Raw genomic sequence first — 25,025 nt, forward strand, 5'->3', positions numbered from 1 at the left:
TTTAGTTCTGATGAGAAAGAGATTAAAAAAATAAAAATAAAAATAAAAAAAAGGGGGGGGGGAGGATAAAATTGCACCAGACATAATTTGAATTGATTAATTGGCATGGAGTATAAATCATAGGCTCCATATTTAAATAAAAAAGGACTATAGCATGTCAAGCCTGTGTGGTAGAAAAATAAAAGCAGTTAATTCTCAGAACAAATGTTAGTATTTTGTATTATATTCAGACTTCACAATACTTGGATTGACTTCCGCTATTTTGCTTGAAGGCAGTATTTGCTTCTTCAAAAGGAACAATATGTTGGTATAATTTTCATTGGAATGACAGTTGCACATTTTTGCACTCTTCCTCCTGGCCGTTGTGAGACTAAAATTTTTTTTGTTCTGATCTGTGTTCTTGATGTTAATGTCAAGATGAAGTTTAACTTACACGCTCATTTCAATTTGAAAGGCTCTTTATTGTGTTCCCCCACTTTGATATGTGGCAGGATACCACAGTCATAGCTCTGGAACAACATAAAAATCATAGTATAATTTAGGGCTGAATAGACATCAGGAAGTCATGTTGTCCAATCCCTTCCCTACCAGCACCCTTCTCCAAGCAAGGCTAGCTCAGATGTTTGGTTGGTTTTCTCAGGACTTTGCTCACCTCTGAGGATGGGTATGTGGTAATGCTCATACTAATTTTTGCTTTGCCTAGTGAGTGGTAAAATGATAAGTCTTGCTATGTTTCTGATTTGTTGTTTTGATAACAGCTTAGAGAGATAAAAATGCATGCTCCGAAGCACATATATTTCCTATGAGTTACTTCTAAATCAAATACTGTGTGCTTTCAAGCATTGATTAAAATTCTCAGGAATCTGCTGGTTGAGTTCAAGTGATTTACCTAGTTTCACTACTTCTACATCACAAAATTTTATGAGAATATGGCAGAGCATAAGAAAATTTTTGCATCTTGTAATCATAATGGACATTCTGCATTTTTCCATTTTAACCATGCTTTATACTTGGACAAAACCAGACAGACTTTTTTGTCATTCTAGGTACAACAAGTAGCACCAACCTTCAGGTTCAGGCAATAATAATGTCTGAACAGTGTGTTTGCAAATTCAATGCAATGGAAGTTAATTTAGGATTTACAGACTTCCCTTTCTTCGTTCCTTGATGGGAAAGCAAGGAGAAATGAGAGTAAAACTGAGGACTTTATTTATTTTAACCTGAATTACTTACATTCTGGTGGTACTTAAGATCTTGGCTATACTGTGAGAGGCTTTCTCCTTTTTCAGAAGATGAATTATTGTATGGGATAGGTCTTGGATAGGAAGAATTGCCTCTTTTCTGTCTGCGTGTGTGTGATTCTGAGCACTAGTATGTTTCTTCTCTTGCCTTTTACAGCGAGCTTCTTGTAAAGTCCTAATAGAGCACTGTCACTTCTCTGAGGGAGCAGTGAATAGAAATGAATGATAGGCATGCATTTATTGAAAATGCAATTTTAAATTGTTTTCTATTTTCTCCTCTGACTCCTCATTCTTTTTACTGGTGAAAATAGGTAAATTGAGATAGTGTTCATCCTATCTATGCATTCCTGGTCAGAGCAAAATTTATAATAGATCTGTATTTATTAATTGTTAAAACACAGATGATTTTCTTAAATTCTCTTTCTAAAATTGGCATTGTATTTCAGATGAAAATCTGTAAATTCCTCTTCTCCCAGAATGTGGTTTAAATTGGAAGTTTGATTATTTAGATGTGTAATTCCGCTCACCTTTTGGAGAGAAATGAAAACAAAGAGGTTTTGTGTAATCACTGGTACCATACTATATTTGGATTACATAGAGTATTTTAGGTTCTAAAGTATTTACCTACCTTCCAAACTTTTTAGAAGAACTCCATAGAAATTGAATTGAACAGATGAAGAAATCATGTTAAATACAAGAGAGCAGCATGAAAAAGTGTGTATATAAGTTTGTGTGCATGTGTGCACACATGTATATATGCAAACATACACATACAGATGCACATTCCATAAATGTCTTCAAAGAATATCTGGTTACTGAAATAAAATTTCTTCTTGTGACATTCCTAGCAGGACAAACTGATCTCATTTGTCAAGTTGGATTAACCTGAGAGACCTCATCCAGTCAAAAGTGAACCATGTTGTAAAGATTAAATTATTTTACTTCTCCGGGCATTAAAGATCAGGTGCTACCTTAGAGTGGTGTAGATTTTGAGAATTTCCACAGGATCTTGTGTGTATAAGAGATATAAGAAATGTTTTTCTTAGTAAAAAACGAATATTTCTTCAACTTAAAAATATGAATTATTAAAAAAACAAAAACAAAAAACAAAAAACCACACAAAACCTAACAAACCCAAACAAAGAAAAAACCCAACCATAAACATGGTATATTGTCATACCTGAATGAGAACTTAAAAGTAAAGTTGAGAAGAATTTTCTACTCTTTGGATACAAAACAGTCTTAGCTGGTTTTAACTTCTACTTACAATCAGATCAGAAGATAGTTATCGTTATGCTGTCCATTTTACGTCACTATAAATAAAACCAGTAAGAGCATTCATTTATTTTCTGTATTTTTAAGTACATGTTTTCTTGTCTGTTAGAGAATAAGCCCAAAACTACTGACAAAAATTAACTTTCGTATTCCTTAATTACTTTCTTTGTTTTCAATATTAAACTTCTCCTGAAGAGACAAATGATTTCTTTCTAATGTCCGTGATACCAAAAAGTTTTTACTTAACCTTTGAAAACGTAAAGTTTTTTTTTTGATAGTTTGATTATGATTGATTTTATTTAATGTTCTCTCATGCAAAATGATACAGCTTTGCTTTTAATATAGCCTTTACACCTTCAAAGAATTTGAGAAGCTGACTGACCTCCAGCCCCTTGCTTTCAGCATGTTCATGGATATATTTGTGAAGTCTCTGATTCCATTTCTCTAAACTTTTTCTGTTGTGAGTAGTAGGCTCATATTTCAGGGCAGTGAAGACTATTCATCCCTTTCCACAAAGATTTATTCTTACTGTGGGTATTTTTTGCTGCTTATTCCTTGCTGGAAGCCTGAAGTAAAAGCAACATGTGAACCTCCCATTTTGTGGTCTGGCTGAACTCCTGGATAAAAAGGGCAAGTGCTGTGTAGAAACAGCATAGTCTGGACAGTTGCTTATCAGGATGTGGCAAAGTGCACTTGGAAAATCATCAACTTTTTTGATCTCCAGTACTGGAGATTAAAAGCATTACACGTCCTTCAAATTTAGATTATTAATGTTGACATTTTGGGTAGTAGAATCCTTACTATTATTTTAGTATAGTTTCTGTACATAAAGAACACAGAAATAATATAGAATGGAGACAGTTTGCATGGAGACTAATTCCCAGGATCTGGTGAATCTCAAGTTGAATCAAAAATCAAGAAAAAGCCTGGTATGAAAAACTTCTACTCCTTTTTCTAGTATGCTAATGTAGTGATGTTCAGGATATACCAGATTTTGTTTTGTGTTTTAACAGAATGAGAAAGATGGTTGCCTTGGCCTGGATACACAGGAAAACTACCCAAACCATTTAGAATCATAGTTAAAATATTTTAGGACAAAGGCAGATGATACAAGAAAGGAAGTGATTCATCACGTGATAGTCATTTCAATAATCAGTCTAAATACTGAGCAGAAAATAAATCCAGAACAGTTTTCATCTCAACTTAAGAAAATCTGTGACTCTTAAGGTACCTGTTGCCCTTTGGATTGCTGGAGTAGGTTTTATTATCTTTTCATCTACTGAAAGACCTGAGTGCAGCTAATTCTGCTCTAGCAGTCTTTGCAAACAACAGCAGAACACCTAAAAAGATATCAAAAATAGGCAAGATCAGGTTATATTAAAATTAATAAAGGTTAATCTCTTTCATTTTTCTTTCTATGTCCATTCTCATTTACTTGTGAGTGATAGAACAGCTGAGTGATAGAACAGTTAAACCAGCTTCTGGGCTAAATGAAGTTATGTGATGGGTTAAGCCTTTTTTGAAGTCTTTGTTGTTTAATGCTGTACTGCTTCATGCTTCTCTAAATAAGGTTATTTCATATATGCTAGGCAAGAAATCTTCAAAACTCTTGGGGGTGGGAGCTGTTGGTTTTTTTGGTTGGTTGCATTTATTTTTTTAAATAAAGCAGGTCTAAAATTTTCTGGCTGAAAAATGCTATTTGCGCAAGCTAAAAGTAATATGTAAGATGACATTACGTAATTATACTTGACTGCTGTGTAGCTTCTAGGGTGGTCAGTGGTTCTGTGAGGTTTTATTTTATCTTGTTTGCGGTCTACAAAAATTCTTTTGAGCTTCCTTTTGTAGCAGAACTTGGGAATAACCTAGGGTTATGTTTTCAGCTCAGTTAAGAGTCTTGCACCTCAGAGAGAAAACTCTTTCAATCTTTGTATCTCGGGTTGGTTTTTCATGTTTAGTATTTACTAAAATTGGAACTGTAAAGAACTGGGATCTTATCCTCTGAAATGCTGTTAGCTCAGAGATAAGGTATTCAAAGTGTTCAGAAGCAGAAGTTTCAAGAAACTCAATCTGTTTTCTTCTGACTTCCAGCTTTACAAAGGTGTGCACCTTTCTTCAAAGGTCCATGCTCCCTGCTGATCCTATGTTTGTTTATTTGAACTATTTGGATTGCCATAATTATTGATTTCTGCATGTAATGGGGCTTTTTTTGCTGTTGGTTTTGTTTTGTTTGTTTGTTTTGTCAGCTACAATAGGTTATGACAAAACCTCTTGGTGATTAGACTTGTCCTAGATCTTCAATTTAGGAAGAGCTATATAGTCCCAACGCCAGCACAGTGCAGGATGGTGTAACCCATCTGTTGCAGTGCATCACTGAGTGAGAGATTAGCTTGCATCCAACAAAATTAAGTTTATCTCTTCAGGCAGAGCAGTGCACTACACTGTTTCTATTTCAGGGCTTGTTTGTTCAGTGCTATCCTGGGGAGCTTTGCATCATGTTTTCTTGTGGTTGTAGGAAGAAACACAAACTATTGTGAAAACCTATATCCTCTGTCCCCATACATGCACCTTCAGCATAATAAAAGCTTCTCAAAAAGGATTTGATCTCATAGTTTAAGGAAGAAACCAGTATCCAATGCTAATTCTACTTCTCAAGCAGTTCTTCCTGGTACTATTGGCAAGCTTATCAGTTTTTGACTCAGCTTCTGCTGCTGTAGAACTAAAATGCTGCAATAGGCTTTGAGGATTAAGTGAAATGTGCGAATTAATTAGATGAATGCTATTTTGTTTGAATGCAAATCAAGTGTCCATCACTATATTTGACAATTGCTATAGCACTAAAAATATCTATTAAAAAGTTATCTCTCCTGTTTTTAAGGCTGTTAAATGAGACAGTTTTAGAGAGAGAAACCTGAATAGAAATCACATTTCTCTGACTGAATTAATTTCTTACTGTGGCTCTATTTTGTGCCATTCAGTGAGTGTGCACATTCAGAAGTGTTTCACTTTGAGTAGAAGAGAGGCATTTATTAACAGAGCAGTTGGAAAGAGCATCCTTCCAAGTAACTGGACTCTGCTAGTACCACCAGGTGTTGACTTACTAGAAGACTTGAGGGATCTTATTTTGCCATATTAATCCTGTTTAATTGTATGCTTCTATTTGCTGTGTGTGCTTGCACTCAGGTAGTAGCATAGGCTCTGATTCATGACTGCTGATGTAAAGACACTAGAAGGTTAAGGTTTGTTGGAAAAAAACCCCAAGAAGTATAATCCTGTCATCTAAATATGAATTCCATCCAGAGAGGAAACTTCATGACACTGACAAATTACTGAAAACGATCAAAATGCTGATGCAACTTGTTGGCTTGTAGTAGTATAAAGCATGAACTTCTAAAACAAATTGTAATATGTCTTTATTTTTCGAGTATTCCAAAATTACCAGTAAGAACTGTCATTTTGTTTTCGGAAAAGACACATTGTAATTGTTTGTAAAGCATAGAAGCGAATAAGAGTTGAAATGGATACAGATAAATATATAATATAGACGCTTATATGTGTGTGTATGTATATACATACAGACTAGGGATAACTTTCCCAGATGTGTGGGGGTTTTTTGCCTGGAAGTTTTCTTATAGAAGGATTTATAGGTTTCAGTCACTCATCTGAGAAACTAGGATATCAGACTTAGTGTAGGAGGTAGATGCAATCTGAATTTTTACATGTTTGAAGATCTTGTCCAGCATAAAGCTTATCTGTATAGACAGAACATGCCCATCTGATGTGTTCATGTGGAAAACATGACAAGATTGGAATGAATTGGATGTAATGTACAGGCTTTTGGTACGTGTGCAAATCCAAGTGTACAAGCTTTACCCAGCAAAGCAAGTGTTCTCAGATCAGTTGGATACTGTACACATACAAGCCTATCAGTGCAACACAAACAGTCAGGCCTGCAGCCCCAGATTGAGCATCCAACTCACTCCACATAGAACATGTAAAACCTGTTTGAGAAATGCTGGGCACTGTTCTGTAGCCATACACCTCTGGAATTTTCCTACTCACATCGTTCACACGCAAGTCACCTGGATAAAGCAAGGCTTAAGTTTCCACCTTTCTTTCTTTCTTTCTTTACAGAAAGAAGACTGTTCCACAGTACCTGGGTCCTGGGTAAGAACTCTAGGCAAGACAGAGTTCCCTCATATCTCTCTTAAACCCTGTAGGTTTCTGCTGTGGAATTGTCCTCTGGATTAAAAATGAACCTTCTTTTCATCATGTGTGCTTTTTTTCAATCTGAGTCTTCTGGTTCTTAGCAACAGCTTTTGACCGTCTCTTATATGTATGAAAAATGAAGTCTTCCCTTGCTTATTCTTCTAAGGAAACTGTCTAATTTTCATTTTGGATTGGACTTATATATTTTAGATTCGCTTCCTTGTTGAGGAGAGTGGGAACATGCTGTGTCTTATGTTTGTTTGGTACAACCCTTTCTGATCTAGAGGAAGACTTTAAATTTCTTGCTAGGGTAAAGACAAATCTAATTAAACTTGTCTGAGGACATCTTAGAAGTCAGAATAAAAAATATCTAAAATAATTACTGAAGCACATAAGTACACAGGGGCTTTGGCTTGATTTTGGTTGATTTTTTGAAATTAATTTTAAGTATGTAATTTCCTCTGGATAAATATCCCTGCATTCACAGCAAGTCTTGTTTGTTCTTTATATGTTGTTCCTGTAAAATTCTGGATATATTTGTGATATATATATAGGTAACAACACAATAGCAAGTCACCAGGTTGTTTGAAAGCCATGTCTCAAGGACAGCAGAAAAATTGTTTCTTAGAGCATGGGGTAAAAAGTCTCTCTTAATTCAATCAAGACATCTTTTTTCCTTGTCTGAAGTGTTTAATTATCTCACTTGATCACCCATTCTTCTAAACTTTAAAAAATGCTACTTCTCTTGAAAGAAATTTTATGATATTCAGGGTGAATTCTTTTGTAAAACAGTGAATACTAGGGTTTTCCTGTAGTTCAGGTAGAAATTCAGGGTTCAAGGATTACCTCTTGTGAACAGTTGAATTCAGTCACCTGAGTAAATGAATTTTTAAACAGTGAAATATTCTGAGATCAGCCATCATTAAAACAAATCTCTTCAGTACCATTTGATATTGTGTCTAATCCTGTTGGATTCAGCTTGTTTGTGGCAGGAGTGAATTTTTTCATTCGGATACAACTGGAAATCTGTATCTGTCATAAAACCCTTAGCAGAGTGTTCTTGCGGTGTAAAATGGGAGCTTAGGAGAGTTAGTCTGGGGAAACTGGATTTGTTCTCCAATAACGGAAGGCTGGTGTGTGACCTTAATAACCCTCGGAAAACATTTCCTTTGATAATGTTGCCTTTTGAAAAACTGATAGGCCTTAATGTATTTTCAGGTGACTGGTAGGGGGATAGGAGTAGATGAAACAAAGGGATAATGGACAATAGAATGTGCTTTCTCCTTTATAATCATAGAATCATAGAATAGTTAGTGTTGGAAAGGACCTTAAGATCATCTAGTTCAAACACCGCTGCCATGGGCAGGGACACCTCACACTAGATGAAGTTCTTCAACAAAAATGTTGCTGCTAGAAAGTATTGAGGTATTAAAGAAAACTGAGTGGACTGAAGCACCATGGGTAGCCTGTAATGCAAATGTCTTTTTCAGCCTTTTCTCCTTGTTATAATACTGTTTGTTAAAATATGTCTGCTGTGCTCATTCCTTCACTATTCATTGAAAACCTTTTTTGATATTCCTTTCTCTTAATTTTTCTTCAAAGTTTGGTGGGGAGACCTAGTTGTATTCCATAACTTTTGGTTCAAAGTGCTGTTCCAGAATGTTGAAACAATGTAGGGGATCGTAAGTTTTGATAAAGGTGGGAAAGCTAGCAATATTTGGTTTAAATGTAGTAGTTGCTGGTTTACTTCTGGGATTGCTTTAGGACATCTGGGAAACTCTAAGATAAATACAAAACTGAAATTTTATGTTTGAAAACAAATTCTATGCAAAAACAATTTTTAAAGTATTAATGAACATATATTTTATTAATAGTCCCCAGCTGGAAGTTACAACTTCATTTTCCAGAAAGAAAAATGACTTTTAAATGTTTCATGTGTCAAAGGATGAGATGAAAAACATCATCTTCCAGAAACAAATCAAGGCAATTAGTATATCAGGTATTGTATGTTTATTTGTAGGCTTCTCTACAAGTCCTGTAAAATCTGAATATTTGAAAGATTTCCTATGAAGTAAGCCTACAGTCTCATCCATGACGTTTGTGAATTTATGAAAGAGAAGAAAAAGGCACTAAATTGTTTTGCTGTAACTTGGGAAACATATTGCATGATAAACTTAATTCAACTGAATTCTTGAAGTGCTGACCAATATTTCAAATTTAAAGAAAGAAAGGAAAAAAAAGTACTAAAATGTAAGTGCGTGCAGCTAGAAAATGATTTATTACAAGATTTTTGTATCGTAAGTCACATCTGTTCTTATCTCCTGTTCTCCTGGACTAGGTTGGGGTTTTTTTGGTAACTTTTGATAAAAGCACAAAGCCATTAAATTTAGTACAGTTTGTAACTGATATTTCTTTAAAAAACATGGAAATTACTGTACCATTTAAGCTTAATGGCTCCTCTATTCAGTCTACAGCAGGCAGGATCAGATGCTTCAGAGAAAGATATGAAAAATGTGGACACTGTCAAATACAGAATAACCATTCCAGATAGGAAGCTTTTCTAACGTTAGTCACAGTCTGTCAGTTGGCAGAGGAGTTTCAAATCTTGGGTGGGAGGAAAGTTCTCCCTCAGTTTTGTCTTGCTTTTCCTTCTCAAGTGTGCTGGCTGGTGAAAAGCATTGCTGTGTTCGAAGATTAGCTGGTGAGAAGTGAACGTTTGTTGTGTTCTGCATTCCTAATCTGAATGGTATCATTAAGGTGTATATTTAAATCCAGCAGTTAGTAGTATGTTGAGTCTGTTAATGCACAGTGCATCCTTTTGAAGAAACACTTAACATACTTTCAGTTAAGAGAATTAAAGACGTACAGTGCCCTTCCCTCCACCGTGTCTGCATATCCATGTGTAGAGAAACACTTGCAGTACTTGTGCTTAGTGGTTGGTTGTTTTCTTGGCCAGTGTATATGGAGAGGGGAGGGATTGCTGCTGATTTTTTGTTTTGCCAAATATAATAACAGTCTAAAACATGCTCATAATGGCTAAGGTACTTCCACACTGTAGCACATCATTTTCGTAAGCTATCTTCTTCCTCTGTAAGATGCAGCTAGCTGAAATGATACCTCTGTCTTGTCATAACTGGGTTATTTCTGAACCTCTGGAATACCAATATTCTTGATCTACATTTAAATTTTTTATATAGTGATGTATGTTATCTGGTTTATGCTTATTATTTATTTTCTTTCGAAGGATGATTTTGATGTGAAAACTGAGGGGCGTGCCAGTGTTATCCAGCAACTTGAGCAAACTATTGAGGATCTGAGGACCAAAATTGCAGAACTAGAGAAACAGTTCCCTGCTGCAGAGGTACAAACTGCTGGGAGAGAACGTGAAAAGGAGCACGCACATGCAGTCTGCAGGGAACTCAGCAGTGTGACTCTTCAAACAAATGAAGAGGATATCTTACCCAGAACTGTGTCACAAGCAAGATCTGTACAGACGTCACCAACAGAGGATTATTTAACACACACAATGCCTTCAGCCAATGCACTGCCACAGCCACACCCACCACTGCACTTAGAAGGGGGCAAAAGTGAAGGGCCAACTCAGAATCTGCCAGCTCTAGAACTACAGCCCACATTTTGTTCTGAAATCTCCTTAATTCTGTCACCGAAGCTAATCTCAGTGCCACTGGATGCAAGCCAATCAGTACAGAGTACACCACAGTCACCTCTTCCAGGACCCAAAGTTGATTTGTCCCTTGCGCTTAAAGGAGAGACTGAAATGCCAGCTTCCCATCAGCCTCTAAGTACTGTAGATGTGACTTGTAGTGAACATCCCTCTTCTTTGCCCCTGGAGCCCACATGTAGCATTCCCCCGTTTCTGCCAGCACCTGAACCAACTGTAACCCTGTCTGGAGCACATGGCCCTTCCCTTGCCACTTCCATGTCCATGGCAGGAGTACCACCCCCACCACCCCTGCCTGGCTTGGAACTCCCTCCTGCTGGCTCGGCAGTGCCACTCCCAGACCACTCTCTGCTGGGCATGATGATGCCACCACCCCCGCCGCCTCCTCCACCTTTGCCAAGTGGGGAGATACCGATGCTGCCTCCAGCCCCTCCTCTCCCATGTGCTGGAGTCCCACCACCACCTCCACCACCACCTTTGCCCGGAGTCTCACCACCTTTGCCTGGTTGGGGTATCACACCTCCCCCTCCACCACCACCACCTCTACCTGGGGCTGGTGTCCCTCCCCCCCCGCCTCCTCTGCCTGGCCTGGGAATGACATCCCTACCCCGAGCACCACCTCTGCCTGGAGTAGGACTGCCACCACCTCCGCCACCTCTGCCTGGAGGGGGCATCCCACTCCCTCCTCCTCCACCACCTCTGCCTGGTGCTGGTGTCCCTCCTCCACCATTTCTGCCTGGAGTAGGACTGCCACCACCTCCGCCACCTCTGCCTGGAGGGGGCATCCCACTCCCTCCTCCTCCACCACCTCTGCCTGGTGCAGGTGTCCCTCCTCCACCACCTCTGCCTGGTGCTGGTGTCCCTCCTCCACCACCTCTGCCTGGTGCTGGTGTCCCTCCTCCACCACCTCTGCCTGGTGCTGGTGTCCCTCCACCACCCCCTCCTTTGCCTGGGTTGGGGATGCCACCTCCAGCCCCACCACCTTTACCTGGAGGAGCACCACCCCTTGCAGCACCAGCCCAGGGCAGCACCTACCCAGCAGTTCCACAGGGCTGTGGGTTTCTTCCTCCTCTGTTACCATCTGGTTTGTTTGCAATGGGGATGCATCAGGAGAAAGGGAGCAGGAAACATGTGATAGAGCCTTCTCGGCCAATGAAGCCTCTTTATTGGACAAGAATTCAGCTCCACAGTAAAAGGTAAGTCACAGAGTTGTGCAGGGAGTGATGTTTTTAATTTACAGCGGTCCTGGTAGCGTTGTATGTTATAAGCAGGTCTTTATTTATTGCTAGGTGGGTCTTTAAGAGAACCTCACTGCAAATAGGATTTTAGCTGTAGTTGGATATGTAAATGGAGTACCTGTTTTCTTTACAACTCTTAGTAATGATATTATTTGTACATGAAAGCTCTTTGAGGGTAGTGTTCTCAGCTGTCCTTTGGGGTTACATACCATGTGTTGACCAGAGACCCAGGGGTGACTGTGTGCCATGAAGTGTTCCATGAGATGGTTTTTAAAAATGTCGTATTTGTGTTTCCCCTAAATTTCAAGATATTGTTGGTCTCTCTCTGGAGCAGCTTGCAAATTTTGTAGTCTTTTCCCTCTAGATGAATGTATGCTGAATGCAGTTTGTTCTTCTCTTTCCTTTCCCCAGTGACCTAGAAATATTTTTTTTTTTTTTTTTTCTTTTTCCTCTCATCTTGTATGCTCAGCAGACAGCTTCAAATGGCAATTTATTTGCATGGCAGCATAAAGCTATCCTGGTAACCCTTACTTTGATATGATTTTGATATACTCGATTTTGGTTGTTGATGCTTTTTGTTTGTAAAATATCATTCTTGGTAATGAAAAAAAGTTTCCTTCTTAATCTTTTCTTTACGTCTCTGAGTACTGATTGTAAACCCATTCTGCTGTTCTCTAATGTTGAATTTCTCTTTCTTTTCAAGCTCTTGCCACTGTCACGCAGGTGACCTGCAGATACCTGTCTATTTCTACTTCTCTATATGTCCATGTCTGTATGTTTCATAGCCTATATACAGCCTATTTATATTCCTGTGTCTGTAAAGTAGGTTAGTATAAATGACCCTGACCATTGTCATGTGTGAATAAAGCAGCAATGAAAGAAGTATGGGGGAGAATCAACAATATATCTTATCAAAATGCTGCTAGTAGAAGTTAGGCAACAACTTTTAAATTGCTGATATTTTATTTTCTTCATTCCTCCATTTATGACCTTATTTAGTTTGACATTGCCCTACATAGGTCTTTTGCTTAACTTTAGAGATTCTAGTGCTTCACTTGTGTGGGAAAAAATTGAAGAACCTTCCATAGATTATCATGAATTTGAAGAACTGTTTTCTAAAACAGCTGTTAAAGAGAGGAAGAAACCCATTTCGGACACCATTACAAAAACAAAGACTAAACAAGTGAGTACTCATTTAATTTCAGATCTTTTCTAGGCTGGTTTTTACATAAGGACAGATTTTTGCATGCAGCTGAGATGAATTTTGCTTGGTGTGAAATTCTAAACATATATATATACACAGTATGTAGAAATATAAGAAAAGGAGAGAATATAGGGTGGGTTTCAAAGCTACATGTGTTAAAGACTGAAGTTTTTCTTATAAATTACTTTTAAGTATAGATTTTCTTAAGAAAATCTTTGCTTTATCCACTTTTAAATTAATAAAAATAAAACTAAAATAGGTGCATACATGATACTTTGAAATTCACTGTGCATGTGCGATGAGTAGTATGTAAATTATTCTGATTAACTTATAAATTAGAGTGGCATATGAATTATCATGACTTCACAGAAAAAATATATACTTAAGAATCTAAGTCCTAATGTTGTACCAATCGTTACAGTTCTAAGTTTGTGTTGTGTTTATATAGTATGGTGAATATAAAGTTTATGCATACAATAAATGACAAGCACATTTGGGAAAATCCAACATTAATCAAACTGGTTTCTTGAAATTGAATGGTGTACAATAAAATAAAAATAGGAAGCATATTTTAAATGTGGAAGTTTAAAGCCTGGGGTAAGAGAATTGAACCTGAATGTTTACATGACTAGAGAGCTGTAATGTTCTTTATCTGTGTGAAAATTGAACTGTGGTGTTGTGGTAAGTAATTTACAATTAAACTCTCAGGGTATAGAGGAAAATGTTCTTATGTAGAATCCTAAACAGCAGTTAAAGTTCTTGTTTTATCTCATCTTCATATCCCTGTACTTAGTTCAAGAATAGGCTGCTCTTTGCACCATCTTTTAACATTCAGGTTAATGCTATACAAGGGGTTTTTTCTACACTGGATATAAAGTGGGACTCTTCAAGCCTCCACACAGTAGATCTTATGTTTTAATATGACCTCTCCACCTAGTAGTTCTTGAGATCTTGCCCCCACAGACACAATTTGATCAGTAATATAAACATGCAGGTGCTCTCTATTGTGCTGGCTACCTGCTGCATGCAACAGAACTGGTAATAAAGTTAGGATGATTATCCTAAGGTGTTGGATAAAACCTTTATTGGGATGAATGGGAAGGACAGTGCAGCCACTTGTGTGGCTGTTCATCACATACATGTGTGCTGTGCTAGGCTGTATTTACTCGGATAGGAAAAAAGATAACAGTGCTGCTCTTACCTTGCTGTCCTGTAACAAATCTCCATAGTGCAAGACCTTTGCTCGTCTGGAAAAAGCCCCTTTTAAAGCCTATTCATAACTAAATAAGTATGATAGCTCTGTAGGTAAAAAAATGGTGCAAAGCTGATGCTTTGCCTATGAAATGTTGATCCCCTCGCATTTCATGAGGTTTGGTGACGCAAGTCTCTAAACAGTGTAGAAATGACAGCTGTTTAATTTTGTAACATAAACAGTGGTTAAAGACAGGCAGTGATTATGAATAAGCATTAGATGTGGATTTTAATACTAAGACTATTTATTTTTCTTGCAGTGCTAAAAATATAGATACGTTGTCAATAAATAAATAAAATGTAAATAAAACTAAATGAAAATGACTGATTGTTTTTAACTTCTTTGAAAAGAACAAGTTGTTTATGACAGAAATTTACACACAGAAGTTTAAGGCAATTTAAGTAGGTGCCATCATCTAGAACAAACATTCCTTTGGGCCACCTATATTGACAGAAGAGAATCCCCTGTGTGTTTCCCTCCCTCTGATCAAAGGAATGCACTGCTCTCCAAAAGAGAAATTGCCTAATGGAGAAGTCTGATTTGTTGAACTGTAGTATCTGGGGGGAAAAGATCAACAAAACAGATAATTGCCAACTTTCATTAGAACTGCAATTAGTTATATCACATATTGCAGATGTAAAAGTTAAATGTTCATGTGTGCAAATCTAGTTTGGGCTTTTCATAGTACTGACATGAGACAAGCTTCACAAATATATTCTATGTATGCTCTCTCAGCAGTTTGGAATGCAGACTTTCATTTTTAAAATTCTCTTCATTTATACCGCAGTAAACACTTGCATAATAAAGTCCATCCATGTTTAGCTGAAGAACAGTTACTTGTGGAAAACATGGCTGTAATTCCACAAGTATGTTTTTATAGGAAGCACCAAGTACTGTTTAAGTGGTTACTGACTTACATGGCTTCAATGATAGTTACGGGTGTTGTAAAGATCTTACAAATGGTGTTTCTGAAGTAATTTTTACAGGGATGTGTTATTCAAAGCAGATGTGTTCTGTCACCTGTTGAGCTGCGGAGGAACATTGTACAGAACAGAACCAGGACCCACAAAGCTCACTGCTGCTTTACAGAAATGCTTTGGTCTGGCAATTGGATTTCCTCCTTGCATTGATGCAAGGGTGTTCTGAGTGGATGTATTGTTTAGATGGATTGGATGTAAAATACTAGCTGCACTGGAAATAGTAGTCAGGAAAAAATGCTTAGATAACTTTCAAATGCATAAAATATTTAGTACTCTACGTAAACATCTGATCTTAATAACACAATGTTTTTATTGTAAGCTGAAATTAAAATGTATTTACAGAGGAGGCCATATGGCGGGCAGAGAAATTCTAGCTAATCTGAAGAAAGATTTGATAGTTTTGTGATGTTTTAGTGGGTGAAAGATGAATTATTTTAGAGTACAATACTGTTCTGCACACAGAGGTATTTATGCTATATGCCACAGAGCATATACATATGTTTGCTGGTGTATATATATAGATATGCATGATGTAATTCCTTCTAAATGGTGACTCCTTTTTAAGTGGTAAAATTATCTATATTGTTTTGGGTTGGTTGGAGGGTAGGGGGTGTTAACAACTGCGTTAATTTCACCCTACCCAAGTATTAGTTCAAATTGTTTTTTCCTTCTCATGATCATCTGCAAATGACTTAATACAATGTAAATCAATAACGCTTTAAAAAAAAAAAAATATTACATCTAGCACTGAATGAAGGCCACATTAAAATCCATCTCAGAACTTTAAAAAAAGAGAAAAAATGAAGTGTTAATATCTGTTGGTGAATGCAGCTGATTTTATTCTTACTCTCTCTCATTGGTGCTACAGCAAAAGCTGTGATTTATTTTGCTCTGTTAATATGTATATGTCAAATTCTCAGCTGCTCTAAATGTGTGCAGGCTCAGCCAATGAGAATGCCTACTAAATCTTCAAAGAAAGTCCTTTATGGACTATATTATAGGTGGGGCTTCCATTGCTACCTATTAAAGTGGTCTGGCTTTCATTATAACTTGCTGCTGTTATAACTTTGCCAAGATTAGCTCTTTAGGCAGCAAGTTTTGTTGGGTTGGTTTTCTTTCCCTCACCACATTGGGTGTCTCCTTCATTTTGCCAATGTTAAGAAAGAAAACAAAGTCTCATTCTGCTTCATGTCCTCATAGTTTCATAGATTTTAATTATGGAAATTTTTTTTCAGAAACATCTCTTGTTGGTTTTATACAGGGTTTCTTAAATTTTGCCACTCTAGAGGCTACATCTCAGTTCCTGTTGCTCAGGAGAGACTTCAGGTATAATTCATAGAATCATAAAATCATAGAGTAGCTAGGGTTGGAAAGGACCTTAAGATCATCTAATTACAACCCCCCTCCATGCTCAGGGACACCACACACTAAATTCTAATTCTGAAGATTTTTTTCCTAGCCTTGTACTGGCAGGTTGGAAAACAGGGGCCAAGAGGAGAGAGGCAATGGAAGACGGAGATGAGTAACTGGGGAGGGAGTGAAGAACTGAGGAGATGTGACAGGTGGAAATACATAGCAAAATAGGTCTGATTTTGTGTCACCTCTTATTCTGTCTGAAGTAATTTCTGTCAGACACTCGTGACCCTGCGGTATTCTTGACCTGGCTGTTCCTTCAACAAATAGTGGATCTCATCAAAGCTGCAGAGTTTGACCCAAGTAAAGGGTGAAAGCTCGTTTGTGGAGTGTCTTGTTCAGCCATGCTATGTAGTTTCAGTTATATGGCTAGATAAGTATTTTTCTTAGGACCCTTTCCATAGCTAGCGCAGTCTCTGTGGAATGAGCATAGTTCATAAGGTTACTTAGGAAATTAAGCTGTTAACTGAGTATAAAATACTTCTATCAGTTGTTGCATCACATAAAAACTATGTAATTTCTGAAGCAGGAAGAAGGATGGTCTCATGATTAAGGCCACATACTCAAGAATGACAGTAAATGCAATACTAAAAATGTTACATAACAAATATTGGCCAGTGTGCGCTGAATGAGCTCAGTGGAAAAATGGTACATAATCAGAAAATCTTGGTACCATTACCAGCGTAATAAGTATACAGAAAGGGCTGAGCTGACTTGCATAGATATTTTTTCCTAACTATGGAGCAGCCATCTTAGAAGCCTTACTGATAATCCTCCAACTGTATTTTTGGAAAATAATATACACATAGCTACAATGAACTTTTCAAGAGCAGACCATGTGTTTATAATCTATCATGTAAACGAAATAGTAATGTTAAAGATATTCTCATATGGAAAGTCCACTATTAATCTATTGACATTAAGATTTTAATCTCCCTCTTCCACCCCAGAAAATAAATAATAGGTTACTTAAGTTTCATTTCATTTCAAAAGCCTTTGATGCAAACAAGATGTATCAGTAAAACTTTTTAGTAAATGATTTCAGCATTTTTGAATTTTTAAGTTGAACATAAAGAAGCTGTGGTAATAGAATATCCCTAGAAATAAAATGCCATGTAAGTATAAATTGGTAAATAAGGTAAAAGCCATACTGAGTTAACAGATAAAACTTTATTCATGTTTATTTGAATGAACAAGGAATGACATTATTCTGAAAAGGAGGGTTTATTCCCTCTGTGAGCAGTGAAGATACTGTCTTAAGGAGCTTTCTCTACCCACTTTTGTTGATCTATTACCTGTTTCAATGGCACAACTGCTTGCTGTGACGTACTGTACTGTACAGAGACACAGTTGGGGTTCTGCTGCCCCTCCTCTCTTTGGCATTTTAGAGAACTTATGCATTTGTTTTATTTACACAAGCAAATAATAATGTCATGAAGTTATTTATGAAATGAAAATAATATCTCACTTATTTGGCTTGTAAGAATTTTTTTTTATGCGATGCTGTATGAATGCGATCTCTGGGTTTCACCTCTCATTTTCTTCTTTTTATGGCCTATTGCATGTTTTGTTATTGCATTTTTTGTTTTATAACTATAGCTGTAGAGTTCTTTTTGTTGCAAGCACCTGAGTTCATATATAAATATCAAATATCTCTACCTGTTCAAGTTTCCCAGGTTGATATCCTCTATTAATCACATGCATTTCTTATTCTTGTTTCCTTCCTGCTTTCTTTTCTCCAGATCATATATTTGCAAGTTTAAAAACAAACACGAGCTTGGCATCTGACAATCTTGCAAACTCATTTTGTGACCTAAGAGCTCTGTGGGTTTTCCTATTTTGTTCATGTATCCTCATTAGCACAGAATGTTTTAGATGCTGCTGCTAAGAATTCTGTATGGGCAAGAGAGGTTATATTTTTTTCCTAACCAGAGAAGCCATGTGGAGCATCTGACAATGGCCTTATTGTTTCTCTATTCTCTGAAACACCTCTGGAGGGGAAGGTCCTACTGAAAGTTTGTTCAATTAAGTTGAAAAATAGGCTTTGGAGGTGGACTGCAGTTGTTCTGTGAGGCAATGCTACAGGTTGCCCAGAGTTGTGGCTGCCTCACCCCTGGCAGTGTTCAAGGCCATGCTGCATGGGGTTTAGAGCAACCTGGTCTCGTGAAAGGTGTTCCTGCCCTTGGCAGGGGGTTTGGAACTACAAGATCTTTAAGGTCCCTTCCAACCCTAACTATTCTATGACTCTATGCTATCTAAAAAGCAGAACCCAGATCTTAAATCCCAACAGAAAGATAGCTGCCACTCTGAGCCATGTACAATTCTTGTTGTACTTGACACCATTGAGTAGAGGCATCTTAGTTACAGCCGTCTTTCCAGGGAGCTTTGCGAGCTCGTGTTTCTAGTAGGTCTCCACCTTGCAAATACTTTCTTCTCCATCTCTCTGTGGTGTTCCTGACACTCTCAGTTCAAGGGCTCAGTGCAATGGATATTGTAACACTGGATGGCATCAAGGGAAGAAGAAAGGAAAAAAAAATGGAGATAGCAACATATATTTCTTCTCTCATCTCTCTGTCCACATTGATTTTGCTAAGGAGGCAAGAATCATAAAGTCAACTAGGTTGGAAAACACCTTAAGTCCCCAGGACTGCCAAGACTACAACTATACCGTATCACTGAGGGCCTCATCTATGTGGTTTTTGAACACTTCCAGGGATGGTGCTTCCACCACTTTCCTGGGAAGCCTGTTCCAATACCTGATTATCCTCTCTGTGAATGAATTTTCCCTAGTATCCAATCTAAACCTCCCCTGGCACAGCTTGAGGCCGTTACTTTTTAGTACAGTAGGTTTTAATTCTGATCAGGAAAACTCAGTGCTTTCAGAATTAGTTGTGCATATGGATTGAATTTCACCTAGAAATTAGAGTTTAGTACAGTGGTCATGTTGATTTAGTAAAAAATCACTGTCTGACTTATGTGTGAATGTATTTGTATTACTATCAGATCCTGAATTACAAGTTAAATAGATTTTTACTGTCAGCATGAAAATCAAGGTTTTAAGATTAAGTTATTTCTTTATTCGTAGAAAAGTATCGATTTTGCAGATTTTTCCTTATGGCTAGATTTTGTTGTGTAGTACTGACTTCAGTACAAATGGCAAGAACAAAAAAAGTTCTTATATTCATTTGGAGTAGGTACAATGAGTAATGTCATACTTTTAACTCTAACCATATGTCCCTCTTTAAAAATAGGAACACTAAAGCTTTTACAGCATGGGGGTTTTATTATTGATATCTCCTACTAGATATTGTAGTGGGTCTACACCTTTCTTTGAGATTTTTTTGGTTTTGTTTGGTTTTCTTTCTTTACCCTTTCATACCGCCCCAACTTTTTCCATGCATGTCTCCCTGATTTGATGTGCTAACTTTGTATAACATGATTACATCTGTTAATTTCAAATCAATTTGGGCATGAAATATATTTTGCAACATTTTGCAAAAAATGTGTCTAATTGCATGCCTGATTTGAATCCACAGCGACAAGATTGTCTATAGCAGTTGGGCTTATCACCTGTAAAAGCCACCCACTGAGTGCATTGCAGACCATGCATGAAAATTCCAGCTGTTATACAGAGTTTCTAAGGAAATTTTAGTTTTGGGGGTTTAATTTTTTATGAGTTATATAAAAACAGAACTTTAGGTACCCTGGTCCTTTGGCTGATGAAAGATGGAGTAACCATAACTGTAGAACGTATCAATGAGCTAAGTTCTCCAAGAGGAGCTTTAGGTATGGAAAAATAAAATCCTTGTGACCTATTTTTAAACTGAAGAATTTAAACTTGGGTATTTCTCTCCATCCCCTACTCCAGTCCTCAAAGTTAGAATATTGTTATTTTTTATTAAGAGACATTTTACCATTGTTTGGACTCCTCTTGAAGAACACAATGCTTATCTAACTTTGTACTGTATATCTGAATATAAGCAATTGAAGAATTTTTTAATGTAACATCATAAGTGAGGAATATTAACTGGAGTAGCAATCTCTCAGTAGAAGATTAGTTCTATAGTAATAGTTCTGTGATAATTTATTTCAAACACTACCATTTTAGTGATAAAAGAGCATAAAATGACATGAACTGTTTATCATCTATACCATTAAAAGCTTTATTTATGAAAGCACAGTAGGGTAATAGATAATATGAATAAAAAGTAAATATTATGTATAATCTTTACCCTCAAGCGTAAAGTTACAGCATCCACAAACTACACAAACCTGCATCTGGAAGCATATGACAAAGATGATTTTGAAACCGTGGGTATCTCCATACAGATTATGAGAATCTTCAGTGGGGAAAGTAACCAGTTACTTTGCAGAAGGAATCCGAGGTTTGATTAGGGTAGGAGAGAGAGAGGTGCTCAAAATTACGCTTTATGATTGATATTCCGTTGTGAAAGTTGAATTCAGTTAAATCATAATGTGCTTTCAACACAGATACGCTGTTTGACAGCCAGGACTAGGTGTTGGTTTTGGGGGCTTGGTTTTCCTTTTCTAAGTATTAAATAGAAGTGTTTGACCTATTGTACCGAAATGACCTCACTACTTGAAGCAGTCCCTGTTTCCACTCTCACAATTGCCATTATGAGCCAGAAGTAATTTTTGGGTTTACCTTTAACTGCACTCCCCAGACCATAATATTATTCTGTTGTATCTGTAAGAAAACAAGGATATACGTGTGAAAGATATGATGAATCTCGTTCTGTGATTGCCAGTTTTACATCTGGAATACACTTGAATCTGCAGGAAAGATCTGTTGTCACAATGCCTTGTGAGAAGGTGACTGCATTATTACCCTGATCCTGCCCCTTAACATCTTGTTTGGAACTTTTTTTCTGTATCCTCTCTTCAACAGTTAGAAGCTATATGCCTTTGTACAGTGGAGTTTCCTGCATGCAGCTTTGTAACGTTCAGTAGTTTTTCTTAACCACTGAGAGCCTTGGGATTGTTTTGCTTCATGCTGGCAGTCAAAATCAGAACCAGAGAGCAAGAATCATTGCAAAATTCCATGCATTAACTAAATATTATTCTGGGGAAAGGGGATCTTCATATTTTTGCTTTGGGGTTCTCATCAAACATGTGTTTTGCATTACCTTTCACTAAATATCTCTTGACTGTTTTTGCCTGTGTTAAACAATCAGGAACAAATTTGGCATGTAGTTTGTTTACTGCTTAACAATGAGGACCACTCAACAATTAGAAAGTTTGTCCTAGACTTCAGGCTGCAGATAATATCTCTAGCTTCCTTTTGATTAATTTTTTTTTTTTAAACTTGTTTAAAGCAGAGTTCCAGAACCCACACTAAAAAGGAGCTGTGTATTGTGTCTGGGGCTTTAGATCTTGTAGAGATTGGATTTATCAAACTTTTGTTGTTCCGCCTTTAAATGGCGTCACTCGTCTGTAGCCTGTAGGCCCAGACTATGCAGCTGCTTTACTGTTTTATTTTTAAATGTGGGAATTACTTTAGGCATTTATGTTAATAATCATATTTTCTGAATTGGGATTGTATTGTTACAGCCATTCTATTGGAGGAAACTATAATGTTCATGCAATTGACCAAAATAGGAATGAAGAGCATAATAGAGATTAATGTAAAACTTGACATAAAACCTAGATTTAAGTAAAGCCAGCCAAATCTGGTAGCTGCTACATAAAAACACTTTATCTGTTGCTGTTCTGCACTCATTCACCTGACAGTTGTGCTCTTCCATACATTTTTGATGGTGTGATTCGAAATTTTGACAGTAAAGAAAACCTATTCTTCACAGGGACAGTGCTTTTTAGTGTTTGGTTGGTTTATTTGTTTGTTTGTTGGCTGCCCCCCCACCCACCCTCCCACCCCCCTCTGATCACTGGCAAAATGTGGCCATTAGTAAATAGAATCATAGAATAGTAAGGGTTGGAAAGGACCTTAAGATCATCTAGTCCGTCAACTCATTTTCAGAAAAAGCAGCTAACTTTTAGGCCACATTCCTTTTATAGCACAGGACAGGGATTTACTAGGTCACTAAATCTGGTTTATAGATTATAAGCCTGATCTTGGTAGCTCTCTGAGCTTTATATTGCTGATGTGCAGTAGAAATAACAATTTCACAATTTGAAGAGAATATAGAAGCAGATGTGTGCTGACACAATTAGAAATGGGAGAGTACCCAGAACAGACTCCAGCTCATTCTCGCTCTTTGGGCCCCTGAGAGACAACAGTTTAGTTCTGCTTCTTTTGGAAAGGTTAAGTTGTGGATCCTTCTTTGTTCCTAGATACGTTCACATCTGAATGCAGTTGTAACACTGTTTTGGGGAAGACCACTTAACAAAGCTACCTTACGCTCTGTTGTCTTCTTTTGTTATGGCCAGTTTCACTTCATTTTTGCAGAATAATGAGTGACAAGAAATATACAAGTGTACTCTGGATGAGCTCTTGCTGCTTTGTGTAACTATTGTTATTTTCTTGTAGGACTTTTGAATGGGGTTTTGTTCTTTTTTTTTTTTTTTTTTTTTTTAATTCACTACTTTTTTTTTTGGCCAACATTGGGATAGTTTTCTTGTTTAAAAAGAAAAAAAGGCAACAAAGGACTCCCTCTATATGTTGGTGACAGCAGCAAGCTGAAGTTATTCTATTATTGTGAAATGTTTCAGACTTGAACAAAAGCAGTAATGATGAGGGCTGGAATCAGCAGTTTCCCCAACATCTTCCATCTGAATTCAGTCTTGTCAGTGTTGGAGCAAACAGCTTTAAGGAGAAGTTTTTGAGATTTTGTTATGTAACATACCACATTGTTTCTTTGTATTGCTCTGCCTTTTCCAGAAATATGGTTTGGTAGCAACACCTGTTAAAGAGTTTCTGTTCTTTTCTAAATTTTCTACCCGCATTTTTTTTTTTTTTTTAATGGTGGTTACTAGAGATGTACATTGCAACATAATCATTAGAAAGACTTGATCCATACCCGGCTACACAACATCTATTTTATAAATCGTTTGTAGCTGCAAAGAAGTAAATAGATAATAGCTTTCTTTTACAACATGAAAAAAAAAAAATCGTATTATCTGTCCTAGGTTTATCTCAGTTCCAGGCTTAAATGAAATTTATGTTCCATTTAAAAAACATTTAGAGTTATTATAGCCTATTAGAAGGATAGTGTGGGATATGCTAATTATACCTATTTGAATTAGGTTAGTTTTTCCATTGAATTCAGAAAATATGACTATCAAATGCTATTTCAGTCCATTTGACTTCAATTTGAAATTAATAATGTATTACGTGGATTAGACAAATGCATGGGGATTTCGTGCTAATTTCTGACAGATAGCTATGTCAATAGCTATGCCTTGAATGTAGGTCTTTAACTTGTGAACAATAGTTATGACATATTTGGTTTCTAATGTTAAAATTTTCAGTTCATGGGCAGAATGTTGTATTTTCATTTTGCTGTAACTAGTTAGGCATCTATGAGAAAAGGAGGGTGAAATACCTTCATAATCAATGGGTGATAAAGGTTTAATGGAGGGAGAAGAATATTAATAAAACAATTGTCTAGCCAACCACATCCTCAGAAAACCTATCCTGCAATCACTGTGAGTCTCTTGTTTCCTTTCCTAAGCAGTCCCAGTGGTGGAGTTCTGTATCAGGCTTTCACTGTTTCTCTTCAGCTGTTGCTAATGTCATCATCAATGTGCCAAACCTGTGTCTGAAAACTGTAGTGAATCAAAGTTGGCCCCAGGGCAAACATTTTGTGGGTACTTTTATGGTTTTTTAAGCTATGACTTGTACCCTGACATTCTTTACTCTGGCTAAATTAATTCTACTTTTTCTAGTCTCACTTCTGACAATTAATTTCTAGATAATTTTGTCAGTGGGGCTATAGATGATACTGCACATTGGTGCTAAGATAAGAACGGTGTAACTTCATAACTGCAATGTGAAAAGAACTTAGTTCTAATTATCTGGTTTTTCTTCTTTCCTCTAAACAATTCACAAAGGTTTTCTTCAGTGTGTATAGTACAGTGTAAAATTCAGCAACCTGAGTAGAGTAAATGTTAACTACTTCTATCTACGTAATTGTTGTAGCCCTGCATTGAAAAGTACTTCATGTAGAATCACATTGTGTTACAGATAAGGGTCCTTGCCTGGCATTACTTGCTTCTCATATCAATGGTATAAAGTTTACAACAAGTTGAATTCAGACAGCTTAGAGCCCTGTGGAAGACAGTCTTAACTACTTGTTGCTTTTATGCCTGCAAAACAAATATGTACAAAAGTACATTTCAGTGGCTAATTTTACCCCCCCTACAGCAAGATATTTTCATGGGTAGATTTTTATTTTTTTGTGTAATTTAAAAACAAAAAAACTTTGAGACCTTTTATATTCCTTAAAAAAAGATCAAAGAACACCCCAATATGTACGTGGTTATTTTGCTTTTTAAATAAAATTCATCTTGGCACCTACTACGTCAGACATTCAAATAAAATACAAATTCTCACA

At 36.9% G+C, this 25,025-nt stretch overlaps 1 protein-coding gene across 7 annotated transcripts in view; it reads left to right on the forward strand.

Moving 5' to 3' along the window:
• Window positions 1-25,025, forward strand: part of FMN2 (formin 2) — a 155,518-nt gene that overhangs the window by 41,182 nt on the left and 89,311 nt on the right. For 2 of the 7 annotated variants that reach the window (XM_030499644.1, XM_030499645.1), the window contains 3 exons: window positions 6,648-6,680; window positions 9,967-11,600; window positions 12,681-12,825. In XM_030499644.1, the coding sequence (XP_030355504.1) occupies window positions 6,648-6,680; window positions 9,967-11,600; window positions 12,681-12,825 (1,812 nt within the window). The remainder of the gene's footprint in view (window positions 1-6,647; window positions 6,681-9,966; window positions 11,601-12,680; window positions 12,826-25,025) is intronic. The other 5 variants (XM_030499646.1, XM_030499650.1, XM_030499649.1 and 2 more) reach the window with 4 other exon arrangements.

The sequence above is a fragment of the Strigops habroptila genome, chromosome 10 (genome assembly GCF_004027225.2).
Source record: "Strigops habroptila isolate Jane chromosome 10, bStrHab1.2.pri, whole genome shotgun sequence".
Lineage (NCBI taxonomy): Eukaryota > Metazoa > Chordata > Aves > Psittaciformes > Psittacidae > Strigops > Strigops habroptila.